The 21,619-nt window shown below is 40.9% G+C and overlaps 1 protein-coding gene across 4 annotated transcripts in view; it reads left to right on the top strand.

Annotated features, from left to right (window-relative positions):
* LOC136444505 (glutamate receptor ionotropic, delta-2-like) overlaps window positions 1-21,619 on the top strand; it is a 68,027-nt gene that overhangs the window by 32,265 nt on the left and 14,143 nt on the right. For 3 of the 4 annotated variants that reach the window (XM_066442083.1, XM_066442082.1, XM_066442084.1), the window contains exons 3-8: window positions 15,310-15,363; window positions 18,579-18,622; window positions 19,398-19,444; window positions 20,077-20,224; window positions 21,130-21,365; window positions 21,505-21,599. In XM_066442083.1, the coding sequence (XP_066298180.1) occupies window positions 15,310-15,363; window positions 18,579-18,622; window positions 19,398-19,444; window positions 20,077-20,224; window positions 21,130-21,365; window positions 21,505-21,599 (624 nt within the window). Of the gene's footprint in view, window positions 1-15,049; window positions 15,180-15,309; window positions 15,364-18,578; window positions 18,623-19,397; window positions 19,445-20,076; window positions 20,225-21,129; window positions 21,366-21,504; window positions 21,600-21,619 lie in introns of those variants that run through there. The other variant, XM_066442085.1, reaches the window with a different exon arrangement.

Below are 21,619 nucleotides of genomic sequence, written 5' to 3'. Positions count from 1 at the left end.
AAGCAAATTAGGGAGTCACGACGATAGGAATAAATTTGGGCATGGTTAGAATTGGGCGATTGCTATTTACGACTTGTTCTGGTAGTTTGGTGTGTAGCAGTATGTTATAAGTCTGTCCAGGCGGGTCGTTCATTTGCGTGGTGATACTTTCCTGTCCGAACCGCCAACACGCCCTTAATAGGCTCCATAAAACGACGCCACTCTTAAAGCGACAGGAAATTTACGATTCATCCCATCTGCTTCCATCTGGCGGTTTCTTAACTGTATTATTCTTACATATCCTCCAAAGCTATCAGTCGATGAGCACTTCTATTGCGTCTTTGGGACTGCATGGTGCATTTCGTTGCTCTTGAATTATTCAAGGCAGCCTCTGTAATTTAGCCACGAAGCCTGTTTTGGACATTTTCAAACCATATCGTATCAGACGAGAATAGGTTCTAGTCAAGTGGAAATAGATTTGATTAAATCCATTTACTGAATCAAATCAAATTTTCAAACCGTCAGCTGCAGCGCAACCACCCCAGGCAATACGGGAACTCGATATCTGCCATGGTTAGAAGACTAAGGATCTGTGGGATTTCAGGCCCTAAACTTGTTCTTATGGGGATATTTTTCCCCTCCACCACCATAAATGTGTCACCGTCTCGACCGTTATCCGTTACGATGTGTAGCAATATTGGCCGTTGTCACAATTTTACAATGTGACATTGTTTTGTGGGACCTGAAAATATATATATATATGATGACCATATACCACTTTGTAACATCTAGAGCTCTTGTCCGTTTTTTAAAGTGAGTTCGTGCTTGATCTTGTATTGCCTTCCTACTTTGTAATCTGCACGTCTGGTGTTATACGAGCATGTCACAATTCCCGCTGAATCGGCTTGGGAGAGTTATCCACGATTGTTAAGGGCCATTATGCTGTAGTACATCGTGTTAAACAATCACCGATATGTAACAGGGTCTTTAACTCGAGTGCGCCCTTTCGCCTCGTACGAAACAACCACAACGAACTGAGACGGGCATATTGTGCGTTCCCTCTGTCTTGACCAAACATGGCTGACTCCTATTTGGGTGGTCACATGTTTCTGGGAGTTTGTGGTTTGATAGGTGTCACAGATTCAGAGTTCTCTCACGTTTCCTCAGTCGGGTGTGGCAACTATGCCCTATGCACGTACGACGCATTCTTGCAGGACTAGCTTTCCAGATCATCTATCTGTGTTCAAAGTTCACAAAATATCTTTCAAAGTTCAGTAATAAGCTTGACCGTTTTATATAGCCTTGGATTTTTCAGTTTCACGACGGCGGATGATCCCATTTCCCTACTCGTTTCCATGGAAATTTGACAAGAGCCGGTGGGTCGATTTTCTTTGGGAAATTGCCTTGCGATCACCGGACGTACATAATGCATTTCTAATGATCTCAGGGCGCGAGTTCTGCCAAACCTTCGACACGCTGTGGAACCGAGAGGATTTGGCTGACCGACATTTTGATATCCAGCAAGTAACAGCAATTAAAGTGTCAGAGGGCGGATATTACAGGGGATATAGGCTAGCCGCAAGTCATTACGGTTATAACTTACAGGCGATGGAGCTGGATAAGCTGTGATTTGGGACCTGGAGACAGGCTTGTGTTGTAATGCAACTATGATCCGAGGGGAAATGGATGTGAGAACCTGTATACATCAGGTTCTATCCAGCAGTTACCGATTTTACATATAAATGTATTTCTGACTGGCTCGAAGTGAAGCCCTAGGTCTTGGTTTACTTGATTGACAGCTCTAGTCAGTTTCCTTATGAACCACACATGTCAAGTGGATGAGTGGGCGTCACTTAACACTGTACTGATGCGTGGTGGGGATGGTCCTTATGGTTCTCCAACATCTGTAACACCGTGCCGTGTTGTCGTAAAACTGCCCGTATTATTTAGTGGACGTTTATCGTAACCTTGCTGACACTTAGATAATTCTTCTGCTTGATACTGTGAACTGGAGAATTAAGAAAAAGCTAATGAAGATTATTATGATAAGGGAAAATGTTGAATAACAAAGATGCAAGCCTATTGCAATATTGAGCAAAATTACACGGACGGTGATAGATGTTTTATCACATAGTCACAGTTTAGTTCAGATCGTAAGAATGAGAGAGCACAATTGTGTTTATATCATTATAGCGTATACTTGGATGATATTGGAACAAATGTCAATAGATATGTTTGATAGTAATGCACGGCGATTCTGTGACATTTGCTTCATGCTTAACCCTAATATACTGAAATGTTGGTACATCCTGAACTCGCTCTGCCTCAGAAAGACACCTTTCTGTTCCGGACATTACAAATACGTGTGGTACAGCAGCGACCCCTACCAGGAACCGCCCTGATTGCCTTACTCTATTTCTGGGCTGTGTGCTCGCCGCTATGAAAGCAATTTGCAAAGAGAAAATTTCATTGCATTACTAAAGGTAAACGCTAGGATCGCGCATGTGTAAGGAAACTTTGCGACCTATACGAATTTCAAACACGTAATACTGATTTGATTCAGCTTATGACAATAGTAAGAAGTGATTAAAAGAAGATGGGTCTCTACCATTCAAACTCCGGTGGGCAATGAATAACATTAATATCTATCAATATGTAGTGCAGTAAGTACGTCATCTTTTTCTAGGCCTAGGGACAATAAGGCATACAAGATCTTTATTCATTATCTATACTTCGAAAACCCTTGTTAATTGGACAAGGGAGTACTGTTAAAGGTCTAACAGCCCATCTTTTATGTTTGTCCCTAAAGAAAACAAACGTTCCCAAATTGGACATGAACTTTGTTAAGACATCACTACAGGCGTAGACAATTGGCCATGTGGGATGGTTGAAGTTTACACGTCTGAGTTCTCTTAGGAGATTTTTGACCTGCCTTGTGTAAGGCACTACTTCAAATGCACCAAAGAGGAAAACGCAGGACAAATGCCACAAAAGGACCAGAATACAGAAATCGACAACATGATCCCCTGGTAGATATGTAATAGCAATGGTACACATTTCTTTTAACCTATCTCAAAACCAGAATATCAACTTTGCTCCTCGAGGAGTCAGTCGAGACAGTGTGTCACTTTTCAGAATTGACAATGGTTTGGCATCTGGCCCAGGGCTTCCGATACTGAGCATACACCTCATACATACATACATACATACATACATACATACATACATACATGCATACATACATAATCATACTCTAACGAGTTGAAGCGTCTACAAAGTTCTGCTTCCAGTATTCTCGGTTACACATCATTTCTATCAGGTCTTTTCAGTTTCTAATTGTATAATGCTCTTAAGTGTGGAGTATGGACGGCCTCTTCTCCTTTTGGCTTCTGGGGTCCAAAAGAGTAATTTACTAGCTGGTTCGTCGTGGCGAACTACGTGACCAGCGAGGCTTAACCTGCGACGCTTAACTTCTAAAGAGATAGGAGGAAGTGACCCATAGAGCTGTTTGTTTGTTGTGTGTTTCCGCCAAAGACTGTTGTGAATAACACGCAACATCTTGGTGAAGGTGCCGTCCAGTTTCCTGGCCTGAGAAGTGTTCATAACCCACGACTCACAGCCGTACCTCGAAATTGTAACAAAACAAGAAGCTAAGAATACTTAAGTTTTCGTTTCTTTTCGTACATGGGATTTCCAAATTCTTTGGAGAGTGCGCAGCACTCCAAGCTTGGCCAATTCTAACATCCATACCGTGCTTCGAGTCGGTGTAAACCCCCAAATATTTGAAGTCAATGACCCTCTCGATTACAGACCCATCGGAGGCACATTAGCATACACCTCAGGGAAAGGATTCACCTACAAACGGCCACAGTGCGCTGTAAAACTGCCAAAAGTACAATTCGAGGTGCAACTGAAGGTTCTTAGATAAAGTTTTCTGCATACAGTATACGGTACCTGCCCGCTAGTGCTCGAGGTGTCTAACCTTACGCTTATGGTCCATGTACTTCCTCCCATTGCCAGGTGGTGTGTACCGACCTATGCAAATCAGACACCCACCTGTAGATATCAATCATCAACTCAATATCACACACTAATGATCTTGCATATATCAGGCCAAAAACATAATTTGATGGACGACCCAAATTCTGATGCGACAGAGCGACCAAAAAACATGCAACAAACGATCAACGAAGCAAAATCCGAGCGATGAAACCATGGATAATAATTTTATCGTTGTTTGTTATAGGTATCACAAGCTGTCCTATTTCTCTTTCTAACAGTTTTCGTAGTAGACCCAGTGTCATCTTACATAAAACTATGCAAATGTTTCAATATAGTAACCACACGGACTACTTGTTAGGCCATGTTAATTCGATTATATGGATGACATGTTCTGGGAACCCCAAAATGTATGCGAGCGTTCGAATAAAAACTCTTTGGCAAAAATGCCTTCATTATGAAATCTACGTTGTCAGGAAGGTTGAACAAATTACTAATCACACAGAGTATGGTATAACAAATAATGTGTTATTTATTTTTGTTCTTTCATATCTGCTTCGAATTCTTTGACTTTGGAAGCGACTTTGGCATTCTATTACATTAGGTTCCTTTTTCGAAATACCTTTTTACGGCATACATTTCATCATTTTGCAGCTGATTTGCAAGATTTACAGTATGGTAGAATGTAAACGGACGAAAATTGATGTGCGCGCGGGTGTCATCCATATAGTCGAATCAACATGGCTTTATCTCCTGGACGTCTCGATCCCTTTCACATTGGGCTTCTGCCAACTGTACCTCACGTTAAGTGGAAACGTTTCCATTTGACATGCTTAACCTTAACTAAACATTGGCATCCGTGTAAACTTTCCCTTTCCGTTGTCAAAGCATATGAAAGAGGGTGATAATAGACCGTAATTGATGGCCTTTTATCATCCTGCTTTCACTTATCAGGTACCATCACCACATCATCACATGATCCTGGGGCATCTATGTACTTTATCTCTTTAATTCTATTTATGTTAAGTGTGACTGGTTGCCAGATTTTCTGTGGTACCTAGCGGTCAGATACATAGACTAATGGATGACATGAGAAGTAAAGTATATGTCATGTTCAACTCCAAATGTTACTGAAAAGTAAATGCTCCTCTCCACTGAAAAGTTAATGCTCCTCTCCACTTCCAAAGTACATGATTAATCTACGATGGAGTTGTCGTTTTCGTTTGAGACAGCTTCATTTCAATGGTCTACGATTTGTTCTCTGAACACGTAGAACACTTCGAATATTGTCAGGAAGCATATGAAAGATAATCACTAACCATGCTTTTACTAAAATCCACTTACCCATGCAGTATTAATGGTTTGATATGAGTCGAATTCAACATAACAAAATTTTCACGAAATTGTACCCATTGAAATTGTGTTCATCCAAAATATTTCATTCAAACAAGAAGGTTATAGGCATGTAACCTCTTTGATTCAAAAGGTACCAATTGTGCCCAAAGCGCACACATGTTGGAAGTCTGAGCCGCAATGCGCATGACGGAGGGTCATGATAAAGGTTAGGTTCCCTCTCAAGCCGGCCACTTTGAAAATCTCCGTATCAGCGGTTGGAGCCCAGCTGCAGTAAAAACGAATCCTATTAGAATCTCTTTGAGTGCTTGTTCAGCACTTACCAGCTAAACCATTTAGTTCTTGAAGGCAGCAAACCGCAGAGTAGTCCAGCGATATGTCTGCTGCCGTCACTGGTAAGTGTTTACTAGATTCCTTGCTCGTAGTTTTCGTCAGAAAGACGTTGACATGGCAAACACCAAAGTGCCTCCGCCACAGCATAGTATTACGTCTTTAACTGTAACTGTAACGTTCAATTAGGTTATCGTTGATTATCAATAACAGTATTCATTTCATGTCTGTTTATAAAATCTTATGCATGAACAGTCAAACGTTTTGGGGCGGGGAGTTGAGTCGCTGTCCAACTTCAAGCGACTCGCTCCTTGTGCTCCATCGTGTGCTGTTCGATCAAAATGTAAAACTACTGAAAGATAGCTATTTGAATAGCGAAAAACAAGTCAGAGGATTCACAGTAACTGCGATATCATTTTCGTAAGGGTGATCGTTATTCATGCATTTAATTTTTGGGAGTGTTAGCACTGGGTCTATCAGTGAGTATCAGTAAGAAGCTGCCATGATTTATGTTTTAACGAGGCTATTGCAACATTTCTGGCGACAAAAGCCTCACATGGAATGAGGCGAGTTATCATTTAGCCATTATGTATGTAGACTTCAAATATATAGATGGTATGATATGATATGATATGCATTAAAATCAGTTTAGTGGCTAGAAACACTTTACGGACAATCAAAATGTCTAGGATAACGTTACTTTATGAGGGACATCCATGCAGGAGCCGTGACGTCTTGTCCGGACTCATTGGGGTAGAATTCCGTTGGGAACAAGTTTGTTTTTATGGTCAATAAAAGGGCTTCTGTTACTGCAAAATACGCCTCCAATTACCTCTTCATAAAAAGCCCTTACCTGTAACTATTTCTCTCGCAATCTAGTCTCTATACGGTCACCAATCTTTAGGAATTACCTTGAAAATCCACACGTTTTCTCATTTATTTTTACAACAGCATTTCTTTTTTACAGAATTGCTTTCAAATCCTAGAATCGATGGGTTTGATGGTCCCAATAAACAAAAAAAAGAAATGCAGGAATCATTATTTCGGATTGTAGGCATATAAAAGAGCCACCAATGGTAATTCCGTTATAAATCAGACAATCATTGGGTAATACTCTAGGCTTTTAAGTCCATTTATATCATCCTAATTGGGAAGAAGAACAGGTACTGCGGGGATAAGACTCACCGGGAGACAGAATGGGAACAAAGGCAGCATGGTTCCTTCTTTTCCTAATCAATTCGCGGGTAGGTGGGACTGGGGCAACTATGTGCTTCCAACAGCGACAAATATGAGACTCCTCAATATTTTTGGCTTAAGTTGCTCTCTTAGTAAGTCTTAATTATCCATAGAAGAAATGACTGTTTCTGCCTTGCTAGACTGACATGAGCATCTTGACTTGTGCTTTTCGATTGAACCCACATTGATTCTATGAAGATGAGTTGGTTTATTGAAATACACGGTTTGTACATTGTCTTCTCTTACTTCGACGCCGCGTTTTGAATCTTTGCCAAAATCAGGTCTCTACGAAGAGTTACATACATTTGGGTACTTGGCAACAGTAATTTGGCCAGTCGCCAAGGAGAACTTGTAAACGTCGTAAGCTTTTATGTGATGTATATATCAGCACGGTTCACAAAGCAGGGGGGTATAGCTATATTTTTCAACCATGCGAAAGAATTAGCCGGCTATGGATAGTGTACCAGGTGGGATACAGAGGTCAATGTCAATGTCAATAACATTAATAACGATTACCAAGTGGTGCGTTGTTTTAGGGATAATCACACCATTGTGACTTGGTGCTTCAATTCAGTTCAACCAATCGTTTGGCAACATTTGCCAAGACAGCGATGCAGATAACTATCAGAGCTATTTTTGTACGCTTTTGTCTTATTTTGTGCCCTTGATATCTGTGTACCACATCTGATCTCTGCGTGGCCGTAAGAAGGCTAATATATGTAATAAAAAGCCCGTTTCAATTGATCCTGAGTGTTAGCACTGCGTCCGGTGTGATGACCTATCAAACAATCCTATCTTACAGTCCCAATCTTACGGGACTTTATCATGTAATAAAGGGAAATCAAAGAAGACTATTCTAACGGAAATTGTATGACATTCTGGGGTTACAGGCAGCATAACGCGTGCACAATACACTGGTACATTTTGTAAATGGGAAATTGCCCCGTATAATTTCCCACAATGATGGGTAGTGTTAAGTTACAATACATTGTAAATTTACGAGTAATCCTTTGCCATTGCACTTCAGATTTACTAAAAGAGTCACAAAGAAATGTCGTAGAAAATATACGATGATATTTTGCTCTGTCCCTCGTCCTCTTGACCGTGTTTTTTTTTTTTAAAGAAATGGCTTTCCGTTTTTGATGACTGTGGTTTCTAGGTATTGAAAAGCTTGGCGATGGCTTTCCGTTGAGAGAGCTAGTCCTTTGGGCTGACTGCCTGAGGCGCGCATTCGCTGAAAGCGCTGAAGTGTTTGTTGAGTGCTTATCCTAGTTGTAAAGGGGCCTCGGGGATTTTTGTAATAATAAAACTAACATTTTGATAAATACAAGCGGTGACACTACGGTATTTTGGTTATGAAAACGTCCGTACTAGCTTCTGTCATACGGTATAAAATAAGACGTTAGAGTCTGTAGAGGATGACGTTTCAAGGACATGGGATGAGTTTGAATTTGGAGTTATCTTTAGGATTATAAGAGTATCCATTAATCATTACTCACAGCATAATTCAGATGACAGGAAATGATCCCTCGGGGAACGTTCCAGTTTGTGTTTATGCATGACTTTTATGCGCTTGGAGGTTCATGTGTATCATGTGATACTCAATTTTGCTGTGTCAGTATATCAGGCTTTATTGTTGGCATTTTGGAATCAAACTCTACGACCTAGTCCGTTGGTTCAATCTGTTTTGTTCAGGCTAGGCTTTGTTTCCTATTTCTTAGACATCCCTCCCAAGGACATCACTTCTCATTCCTCGGTTGTCCGTCAACCAGGTCCACTCACTACCGGCGTCCTCACATGTGCCCTCCCCAAGAGAATACAAGACGTTCGTACAAGAAATATCTCGCGTGTTTTCAGTCATCTCTCCACTATATGAACGCTTTTGCCCATCCAGATCTCTCTGAATAGATGGTTCACCGAACGGGTTTCGTCAACGTCCTCTAAGGAGAGGTTTCTCTTCCTGCTATCTGCCGTCTCTGGAGCCATGGGAGAGAAGCTCGAGCGTGACGAATGCACGTTTACATCTGAAAGTCATCATCACCGTACCTGGGGAGGGGGGCTACCAGTGGCTTGACATTTTATGTTGGAATAGTTTATGGTCCGAGTCGTGTTTCTTCATAAAGACTGATGAGTTACAACAGGGGTCTTTGACTCTTTATCGTGAACGAAAGTTACCCCATAAGAATTCCTAACTTTTGAAAATAACATGACCTATTACGTCCCCACCTGATATTTTGCTATAGGCAAACCACATTGAGGACTCTAAATAGCAGTCACTCAAGCAACTGGATATGATTTTGGAAACGGTCAGACGTTTCAAGTACCATCCACTACTTTCCGTCGGTGACACTGAGCAAGATTTTTCGACCAGCAGGTTTTTAACCGCGACCTATAAATTTATATTAAAGTAAAGTGAAGACGATCTGAGATAGTCCAATATATAGGAATAGGAATCCTGTTGTTGGAGTACAGGAGCTAATGCTGGTTCGCGGGCAAGGCTGGCCGGTCCCAAGGGGCAACGTTGGGGGCTATAGAGGTTTTACAATGTATGTTCCTGAGTATCACAGATATGCTGGACACATTCTACGAACACAATACATTCTACGAACACAATATTGATGTCTTCTGTTTGTATAACACTCAATTGGAAGAAACGACGAATCCCTTCCTGGACCCTTCTTCGAGCACCAATTATTCATAAACAAAGACGGGATAAAGTAGCATTCCCTCTTAAGCTCCACATGAAATTGAAGGACGAAGACGAACGGTGGGATCTTCTGACAGGTAATACCGCACCAATCCAACCCTGATGCAGCAATTTTCTTCCAGGCTAAAACCCACGGCATGGTCAATATCTGAGGATTAGCGTTGCCGGCGTACGTCTATCTATAGACGGACGTATTAAGACTTACGGCAGACATCTTTACCCTGACGGATTATTATTCTTCGCGTTGGCTTCTACTCTGACATTTATCTGTGTGTTGGAGTCTAATGAAAAGGTTTTTCCATTGCACGCACACGGGTGAGGTGGGAAACTCTTGGATTTATAAGATACACAAGCATGGTCGGTTCATAGACGTGAGAGTACTTCCTGACAGACATGTCCCTTAATGTTAAAGAAAATGTCAACTTCATTCTCAGATTCCTCATTTGTAGGTAACAAAGAATTGATACAAGAACGAGTCTTTTTTTAAATCACATAATTCTTTCATTCGCAAATTCATGCCCATAGGCTAATTGCAAGAGTACAAACAGTAATAAGTAATAAGTAATAAGTAACAAGTAATAAGTAATAAGTGATAAGTAACAAGTGTCTATTCTATACATCAAACTAATTTTCTACATATATTACTAGGGGAGTTTGATTTCTTGTTTGGAGGCAATGACTGATGAAAAGTCCCTCGTTTTTAATGATTAGTGGGTTTTGTGATTTTAGTAGAAATGTGTTTTCTTGGAGGTCTTCTAGATGTTGACAGCTCCAGAATTATCTTAAGTCTTTGTCATGTGGAATGAGCTCTATTTTTTCATTAACTTGAAACTTTACTTGGATTGCAACAACACACTAAATGTGGAGCACCAGGCAATGACTGTTGGTTTTGTGTATATTGCACATTATCATTTGAATGTTATTTTTCAACAAAACGGCAATCTTCAATACACGTTTCATCTGACAAAATAAAATTCCCTTTATCATTGTTTATAACACATGTTGCTTCATGATCGCACGACATTTTCTATGACATCATTTCGTTTGCTGCCCTTTACAGCATGTCATTAAACTATTAACGCCGTCTGGTGACCTTTCGTACGGAATACTGTACACCGAGACAGAGCAGAGTTAGTACAGTGAAACAGATGGTACACTTTCTATCAACGAAAGTTCCTATTCATCTCTTTCGGGGTACCAACGTCAAGCAATTAACGCAAAGCACAAATCCACCTTGATTTGTTGTTGTTTTAATCCGTTATCAAATTTGGCAGGGTGTGCTACCAATTTCATGGTAGCTGAACTTGGACAAAGACGTTAGTCTAAAATTCAAACTTCGAGGTAATATATGGAATAATACATCCATTTATCATGAAGCCAAGTTATGCAAATGGCAGTGTAGTTTCTTCCTTCTGGTTTCTTTACTTCTATAGCAGGCCAAAGGTCCTTGCTTGAACATTCTTTAAGTTCCAACTGGAAATCCCATAGAGGTCATTAGGCAAAACTTTTAGCCCTGCAATGGAATAAAAGAAGGTCGTCATTCCCACGCTACCCCATCACGACCCTACTCAGAACGACCATTCACGTTCATTAAACACTCGTAATGGAGGTCACTGACGTCTCCATGGAGGGCAAGGGAAGATTGAATTCTCTCTCCTTGCGATCAGATAAGCAATTTGACGCTCTTTTCTCTGGTATGAAGAGATCTCCCAAGATACGAACGGATGGCGCTTTGGAATCACCCAGCTTTAAACCAACACCAGTGTATTGTAGTGAATTCATCGATCGACAGACGTTGGAATTACTGTAAAGAAGGCATAAAAGACACACGAGGAAATGAAAACTCAAAGGTTAAAACCTCACACCTCTATCAGACTATCTTTTTTTTGTCATTCGGTCACAGACAGGCGTTTCACTGAGATGTGCTGTAATGGTTAAACTTTAAAAGGTCATGTTATGCACTCATACCATGGAAGTACAAACAAAATACTGTGCCTATCATCATATGATGATTCCTATTCTTTCCCTTTAGACTTCAAGATAGCTATTTATAACAGGCAGAAGTATGCATTTGAACCGCCATAACCCCTTCCTGTATTAAAAGGGTACAAGCGCATAAGTATGTATCAAAGGCATAGGTACTAAGCGAAGTGCACAATGAAACGGTAACCTCCACTAGTGTTCCTTCAGCTTAAAAATTCGAAACAGCAAACACCGATAGATCTACAAAGGTGGCCCTAAAATGGAAACGTCTTTGTGGTAGTCCTCAAATAACGTTTTAAAGATGTTCTATAAACTGTATGTACAAAAAAAACATGCCTAATGTGGCTAATAGATCTATTTTATGTCGTAAATGGATAGAGAATGGATACATGATTGACAAGAGACTTGAATCCATTTGCAGCATCTAGGAGTAATTTACTCACATATTTCAAGCGTCACTGATGGGATTTAGGACCGTGATTCGTCCCCATTCGTCCTTGTGTGCACTTGACGATTTGTGGACTCCATAGGTTACGAGAAGCCAACTACGACGTCAATGAGGCCTTGAATTTGATCTCCGTTGTAACCTTCGATTAGTGACCTCTTTTCCCTTGCTATGAATATAGATGGAAGGATAAAACCCTTCGGTAACTCCCAAAAGGCGAACTTCACGACGACCGCTCCATCAGAGACGTTCAAATATCACCACAATGATTTTATCCCTTTAACCTCCTATCTTCTACTGTTCAGTGGCATCAATGCAGGACTTCCTATTATCAACGTTTATAGACTTCTTAACACATAGCTGGTGCTCGGTGAATGCCACATTTAATGCCAGTAGCAATTTTGGAGACGGTAAAATTAGTTATTCAGACATGAGAAAACTTGCCACTTAACAAGTAGATTCCCTGCCAATGTTTGCCGTGTACTTGTATACCAATCGATTAAGACCAAGGCTGCAGTTAGGATACTATTACCTGGCGTGACTTATGATCTTTGCAAGGTCTGAACCTTTGACAAAGTAGTTTTAGCAGAATGAGTCTCCCGCCAATCCAAGCTAAGGTTCTCAACTGGAACCGTTTTAAGAGATAACAGAACGATGACTTCAATAGACTCTATTGATTTTCATCACATCAAACCACTGCTTTCAAAACCACCACACTGTTAAATCATATTCCTGGAATATTCTGTGGGTGGTAGGTGTTTTCACCTTGAACAATGCTCGGTCTATTACCGTTTGGTCTAACAAATTTCACGGTGAGGTATTCATTGTAGCGCTTAATATTACGGCTGACGTGACTTTTTTCTTCAATCATGCTGTGGGCGATCGAGTTTTTTCATCCAACCTTTAAGCTTCTTCTCCCTCTATCACGATGCACGATGTTGTCCGCAGAAATCTGTAAATCCTCTTACCGTTAACTTAGGGTTTATACCACATGCGGGTGCGCTGTGAATATCAAGGGGCGAGGATTCCACAACACGTACTGAATCGTAATCATGAAAGTCTTTTTCATAGCTCTCTATCGGTGAATCTCGGTGTGAGAAATCTATTACTTCCAATGTCGGCTAACTAAAGATATCAAGGGTGTTTCTAAGCTGAAGGAACTTGAAATGTTAAAAATGTTTGCTCTAACTTTAGATTAAAAGTGTGTGGTTGTTTACTATGTACTGTATATTTGAGATATAGTAATGATAAACAGAACTTTATCCATGGCTAACCAGTCGTTACAAGTATCATTTACTATATCATGTGTTACAATTGGCTTTGCACTTATTCAACTTACCCATTCAAAATGCATTCTGTAGGATATGCATTAAATCCAACTACAGTAGACCAGGGAATATCATGGATACGTCAGAGTAATGTAATAATTTACTGCATCACTACAGCTATACTGCCCGTTTTGCAACTGGAGACTAAATAGTATTTGTGTCGACAAGAGCACCAACTGTATTTCATATACAGTAAACTCGATATGATTTTATTTTCATAGTTGGGTCGTAGATAGGCAATCATCGGTCAGCTTTTACAAACAATAAATAATTCAACTTGCTTGCCTTGTAAAGGTTAGCTGTCTCGTGTGATTCTTTAGTAATCATTCCAACGCTTAAGCTGCCCTGTTAACGTCTAAACAAGAAGTCAGGATTCTATTTGAAGTCCTTCTACTTTCACTTTGACACACAAAAAAGAATACTGAAACAGATTTCCTAGACGTCGTGGCGGCAAGATATTGATCATTTAGTTCAATTTTCTTTATCATTCTAGTCAACTGTCCATTAAAGGTAGTCAGAAAATTGTTTAACTCCTGCCTCATATCGCAAATCCATATCGAGCGTAGAATATAGCTAATCAAAGGTAGACATCTTGTCTACATGATGAGGTTATCATTAAGATTCGGGAAGTTGAAACCATGTAAAGTGCTACCGACTCTCCTCTAGGTATGCTAAAGTGTTTTGTAAGAAATATTTTAGCAGTTTCTTTCACAGTTTCAATTTCTGCATCAGGTGGTATGATTTCTATTGAAAAATATTTATGAGAATTCTTGTCAGTAGGAAGTTCTTCTTTATGGCTTTATTCATATGGTTTGAAATAAAAGCCTTTGGACCCTTCCAGCACACACCAATCCACCAATCTGTCATATATAGCCTGATACTCACGGGAGGATGGGGGTATTTACTGTCTTTTTGTAGTTTATCGTGTTCTGTATTCCAATGCAGAAGAGAAGACTGTTACAGAATGATGTATGATTTCCATTTCACGTCTTTAAATCGCATTTGGGAACTTGTATTGGAACATCATTCTTGATGGACGACACACAGAAACACCAAAGCCTCTCACAATACCATGTTGAATATACAAGGAATATTGAACGTATCATATACATCTATACATAACTATGAAATATTGATATACCATCTAGTAACGTCATCGTCAATGAGTGAATATTTTACCATCTAGTGAACGTCAGTTTTTCCGATGATGAGGATATCTTATTGCAAACTATATTGTTCTGGCATATTTGATGATTGCTGCAGTGATCTAACGAGTTTATTTTCCTTGGGATTCCAAATTCATTATCTATCTTACGGATTTTAAAAACATGCTTAACAGTTTTAGCGACTGCTGTGAGAATAGTTTGAAGTTACAAACTACGCGTGTATAATATGGCCTACCATGCAACTTAAGGCCTTAAGGCACCCGTCAGCGCTTTACATGGCAGGGGGCGATTGAAGATTAAGCTAGCTTCAGAAATAATATTACCAAAAACAAAACGTGATGACAAAATGATATTGAAGTAACTAACCCATCTTGCAGCGGCAACCCACTCAAACAAGATTGACTGGTTTTCATAAGCTTACCGACGCTCACCGCCGGCAATGCGAATAATCATCTCATTGGCTGTCTGATGGGAACTCGTCGAAAGCTCATGCAAATGACCCGGAGGTATTTTGTGATGTAGACCGCTGCATGCAGAGCGCCTTTCTCTCGGCAACTGTGCAGTGCAAAAGCCATCTCAGCAGAATCTGTGCAGACTACATTTTATTTCTTCTGTTGTTGAAGGCATTTTGTAACGGGACATGCAATTGTACGGTGTGTGATCGGTCGCTACTAAGATGTTGTCGAAAGTATGCTAATCTTTGCGGGATTTTACCGGCTTTAATTATGTTCACAGTGTGATATGTTGTGATAATGTACATGGGATCCTTGTCCTTCATTACAGGACCTGCTAGCCAGGTGTACTGTGGCGCTATGGCCAACACATCGAGTCTCTGCGGTAAGTACATGTATTTAAACTTATAATCATTCTGTAAAAAACTGTATTTCGTATAGACATACTGTAGTTGTTACTCTTCTGCGAATTAGACGTATCATAACATTCCACCAGTATTACACCTCTTAAGATTGTGAGAGGCTTAGATACATAATCTTCTGGATTTCCATCTTAAAACATTGTAGTTGCTAAACTTTTCGATCTCCATGAGCAACAGACTGTATCGCACCAAATTGCAAAACCCATCGTTTCAAATACACTTTGGGTTGATAATGTCTATACTTTCGCGGTCCGATTACTGAGCTAAGAGACTTAATCCCTGATATTTTCTATTCTCTCCAACCCCTGTGTTTATATCCCCAATCTTTATGGAGACATTGTGCCGTGGAGCGCGCCCTACTACATTTTGTATTTGACGACAGGACGTTTCATTACAAATGGCATTGAAAAGAATAATTGCTTTTCCCCAGTTTGCCACTAGACCTCAGTAAGTGATGAGTTACTTACTGCCTTCGAGATCGTATCAATGTTTTTAGTACTTGAGAAGACTTTATCTATGGTATCCCAGCGCCGGGAAGATGGCGGTGGGGGTAAAAAGCAATTAAAAACGTTTATCCCATTCGTTACCGTAATTTGTGTGCGTAAAGCGGTGAACTAGTTATCACGTATTAGAATCTCTATGGATGCTGTACCCATCGGAAATTCTGAAAGCAAGGAGGCACAGCAAGGGTTGAGTACGCACGGGTCCAGTGGCGTCGAGCCAAATTTTCTGTAGACAGCTACTTGTCTACATGGTTAAGTAACATAAATCGTATTTCCATTGCCATGCCTAAAAGCTCAATGAAGATACTAGCACAGCTACACAGAACTGAACGTGTAACTTCATCTAGAGGATTGATAAGACTGTATCCCAGAGACTTGATTATTTCTCACATTTATTTAGTTCTAAAAATTTATCAGAAAAGGTGATAGTTGGTAGCCTGAGTGTCATCCTGTTTAGTTCCAGGCTATACCTTCACCGAAGGTTACATGTCTTGTACAATTCTTTAGTAAGAATTTCAACGCATGAGCTGCCATGTTAACTTCTAAACAAGGACTCAACATTGTCTTTCACTTTGCCAAAAAAACACCTGAAACTAATCTCGTAGATGTCTTGGCGGCAAGATATTGATCATTTAGTTCAATTTTCTTTATCATCTTTTGGTGAAGGTAGAGCCTGGAACTAAACAGGATGACACTCAGGCTAGATAGTTGGACCCAAAGTTTCAGAAATAATATCATATCTAGATTATAAATTGTGACAGCAAAGCTTTTCCAGGCTTCCACAGCCTGTACCATGTAATAATCCAATATAAAGTTACTCAGCAATCAAACTGTAATGACATGTCGTCTAGTGGATTAAAGGTTTTCTGGATCTAACGATCACAGCCCTGTGGGCTTAATAACTGCCGCCTATGTCTACCTTATTATTCCCGTAAATTACTTTAACGAGCCTTCATCAAGAGAAGTACCAACCAATCAACATGGGCAACCGAATGTCAGTCTATTTGCTTACCAGAACTATTACCTGACCTTTGGCAAAACCGTGGTTTTGCACAAAAAGAAACACATTTGATACTCCTCTATGGTTATCATTCGTGAATTTCTCTCTGAAAAAGACAAAAAAATCAATATCTATTTTCTAAAAACCCGCAAAGACAAATTGTACATTTGTGTCGTTCGTATGAGAGATGAAATTCAAAGATAATGTCCTCCGTGGGACGTCTATTCCCCTATAGTGCACTTCCGTCTTCTTTGTTCACATACAGTGCCCAGAGCAACTTCCATTAGGAAGAGCAGCAACAGACGATTACTCACACATGTCACAAATACATTATTTGATCATTAGTACTTCAGACTCGGGGGCTGTCGATACTTTTATGTCTCCCAAGAGCGTAGACGGGGTTTCTTACGAACCAAGACATTGATTTTCTTTCAAAAGTGTATTGTCAGTTAACAACTTGTTAAAATCCAGGTATGTTTGTATAATTCAGAGGACATCTTCTTCTAAGTTTCAGAAATTCAGTCATGACTAGTGCTCACGGGGATCGTTGAAGATTACACTCAGTGCAGATCGTTAGTTGCCAGCTTACTCGTGCAGTGACTCGATTGCAGTCATCTTACACTGTAACGTTACCTGAATCGTTAAACAAATATAATACCACAAGAAGCGTGCCAGAGTACGGATTACATTCGACTAGGCACTTGGCGTTATATAAAGGTCGTTTACTGAGAAGTATGCATAATTATGTAATCATCTGTGGCGACGCCATGCTAAAGTTCCTGGAAGAATCATTCAAAGCCATTGAACTTGGCTGATGAAATAAAGTGAAGTTTAAGGGAAGAAGGGATTCCTGGGAAAATAAACCCCAGATGATGCTCTCAATGTTCGCGTTAAGATCACAATAATTGTACAAAACAGGTTATGCAACTGGATTTTGGTTTTGCTTGCTATCTAGGTTTATGCATATAAATTTTTCACAGTGACATAATCTGCGATCGCGATGGCTCTATACTCTAGGCCATTGCACTTTGCGTAGGTTATGAAAACTCTGCAGTTACCGGATGACAGCTAACTATAAAGAAGCAGCAGCAACGGTCGTGACTAATAGGAACGGACACCGCGCCCTACTATAATGTATTGACGTGGCTTAAGACAGTATATCAGATGGTCAGGATGACACGTTTACACGCTGATACAAGTTGACATATGACGGAGGAGGTTGACATATTTGCTGAGAAAGCAAAACCGTTTCAACGCCATCTGCTGTGAAGCCGTCCATAAAAACCGTTTAGCCGGAGCTCCCCTGCTGATGACATGCATCAGCAAAAATATCTCTTCAAAGTCTTTCTCTGTCAACGGTTTTGTGCATAAAGAGTTAATGGTGTCATTTCCTGTCGGCATTCATCATTTCCGGAGGACTGAGTTTAACTTTTACCATTTATTCCTTATTACCCTTCGGATACGCATCATTCTACAAATCAAAAATGCCAAAGGTACACGGTACGAAAACAAACAGACGACAGAGTGACCTGACATATTGTTGTCTTAAATCATTTAAGCGCGTTTTACATTTATTGATGCATGTATCAATCCGCGCGCTGGGGGATGTCTGGGATAGACTCTTCTGCATACACGTACACCTGCCTACTAGCAAACTTGTCAATTTGTTTTTCAGAGACCCTGGATATTCGTGGACCACTTCGAGTCGTCACGGTGCACGTAAGTTAATAGCATCAAAGAACATTATTTCCTAAAGAAGAAAAATGTTAAAATTTACACAATTATACAATTACCATAATTCTGATTGCTCTCAGGCCACCAAATCTTCAAACATATTGATGTAGTAATGAGTGATTTGATTTTGTGCCTTTATTGGATAAAAAAGTCAGTACTAACATCATGAATCAGTCGGAATTGGTGCGATGGTGAGACTTTCAGTCCTGTGATGGCATCCCACGGGACTTAAGAGCATTACAACAGTCTAAAACTCATCTGGTGCAGCTGTGAGTTTTGCTGTAGGCAGTTGCCACCTCTTCCCTCCATGATCCAGCACCGTGCATTGTACCCAAAAGCACATGAGATACATACGAGCTATGTCTTACATATTTATGCACCGGCGGTTTAGCCATTTTTGCTGCGCTCACCGGTCCATATATTATTTGTTTCCCAAAACAGATGAGATGGTTTCACGGATTACTGTGCCAGTCTGTGCCCGTGGCACAAGAGCTGTATCAATAAAGAAATGAAATATGACTTTTGTCAAAATAGGCGAACTTCCTTCTTACGAGTCCCCAGTTCCATATTGTTCTTCATTAATCATTGAATGATGTTCTTCTTGTCGAGTTCCGCTGATGCTGAAGGCACACCCTCGTGCACCACAGGAGCACATCGGCGCTTCTCACCCCCGACAGCTGGCTTCATTTCCCATTTTGTTGCCCGTACATCAAAGTCACTCTCCCGTAAATTAATCTCCACTCGCCCTCTTTTTTTCCAGGAACCGCCATTCATCATCCGGGAGGAAGGGGCGGACGGGCAGCTCAGGTTTGTTTATCTATTTATTTGTTTGTTTGTTTGTATGTTTGCTTTGTTTATCTACTTGTTTCTTCGTATAATTGGTAAACCATCTTCAGGCGTAACACACCCAGCGAGTTTGTATAAGCTGTGTTATTATGAGACCAGACTGATGAATTTGATCCACTCACACCGTAGGGGAATCCAGATCTACAAAAATGTGATGGATTCTTTTACGTGCTCTCATCAAACACGGGACCTATGGCTTTATAACAATATCAAGTTCCATCCGAGAGTATGTCTCTAACTGAAGCTAGATACCCATTCTCTTACGAGTGAAGAGACGAAGTCAGTGATGAATGTATTTCCCTAAAGTACAACTTTGGAGTCTGCAGGGGATTCTAAGTAGCCTCCATCAGGTCTTCCTAAGGGATCGTAAAATTTGGCAAAAAGGGAATAATTGTCCAGGAGAGTCAGTCCACGGTAAGGGTACATTCCCCACTCCGCTGCACGTCCGGTCAACCCCTTTGGTAGCCAAACACCCTTGCAAACTATTCTTCCCATCAGCCAGCGTAGTCAGTTTGGTACAGACTAGATTCGAATCCAAAACATGCATGTTCTAAGTCAACAACCCTAAGGACAAGGTCCCCATGTCCCCACAGGTACAAGGGCTTCTGTATCGACATGCTGCACAAGCTGGCGGACATGCTCGGCATCTGCTACACCATCGAACTGGTGCCTGACGGGAAGTACGGGGCTGAGCACGAGAACAACACGTGGAACGGGATCATCGGAGAGGTCATGGATGGTGTATGTGTCTTGTTTCAACAACTTGTTAGTTTTTACATTTTGAATCCAGGTTTAAACCAGATTTGGTATACTACTTCGTGCCCCCTTGTTAGTATTTAGCATGCAATGTACACGGTTTGTGTTTTCAAAAGTCAGCCCAACTCTGGGAGGAATTGCTCACACACGGTATGAATAACCTTTTTGGAACGCCCATAACTACATTCTATCATCTAGGACACGCTTATATTAGAAATACTTTCATTGATGGCAAATGTGCAGTTCTTGACACATTGGCGCACCAAATCAGTGTGTCCTCATAAATCAGTGTTAGGGCACACTCTTCCCGTGGGCGTCACTCCACTGTAAAGTGTGGGAAGTCGCATTACGACACGCGATGCCACCAGAACACACTTTTTGGGGTTTCAACGTCAACTATCATTTTTGGTTCACTCCACTGATCACTTGTAACTATCAACTATATATATCAAGTTAAGTGTACAAATTCTATGGCTGGAAGACTTTCCCTGGCGACAGGTGAAGAGACGAGCCTCTTGGCACCTTCCACCTCTTACTGTTAGTAGATCTGGTAGCCAGCAGCCTCTCCTGAGCTTAGCTGGGTTTCTAAACTATATCTTCGGCCAAATGCCGGAGCGGCGGCCGACCTACGCTCCCTGTCTGACTAACCTAGCAAATCTCACGAGAGACTAGTTACCGATTAATTGTAGGCAAGTCCTGATCATAGGGTAATATTTTTAAGATAGATCTGTATCACCATTTAGATATCATCAAATGCTCCACAAGCAGAAGTTGATTGCGGAGCTCCGGAGTCCCTTTAATGACTCGGTTGTCAGAAAATGTGTCGGAAGATGGTAACGATCTTCTCCTTTAAGAGAGTACTGTCAAAGACGTTGTTTATTTCCTTGCAGAATTACGAAATGGGGCTCGGCCCCATCACCATCAGCTCTGCCCGGGAGACCGTGGTGGACTTCACCAAGCCGTTCATGGAGTACGGGACGGGGCTGCTGATGCGCAAGCCCGAGCACGAGGAGCAGAACATGTTCGCCTTCCTCATGCCGTTCGAGCTGGTGGTGTGGATGTGCATCCTGGTGGCCATGTTGATGATGGGATTTCTCCTCTTCGCAACAAGCAGGCTGCGTTACAGGCCAGTATCTGACATTACATTATCATTTCAGGAAATCTACCAAACTGTTTCATTTCTTGTATGCTTATTTCTGGTATTGTTGTAAGATAAGATGAAAATGGCCCATCTATAAACAGCACAATTTGTATTTGCTCAACAGGCTTGGCATTTCGGCTGAAAACATAATGGACAACGACTTGCAATTCAACATAAGAAACAGTATGTGGTTCGCATACTGGTCCCTCGTTAAAAGAGGTGAGTTTCAGCTGACCAAC

This window comes from Branchiostoma lanceolatum, chromosome 11 (assembly GCF_035083965.1).
Source record: "Branchiostoma lanceolatum isolate klBraLanc5 chromosome 11, klBraLanc5.hap2, whole genome shotgun sequence".
Classification (NCBI taxonomy): domain Eukaryota; kingdom Metazoa; phylum Chordata; class Leptocardii; order Amphioxiformes; family Branchiostomatidae; genus Branchiostoma; species Branchiostoma lanceolatum.
This window is presented reverse-complemented; position numbering and strand designations above follow the sequence as displayed.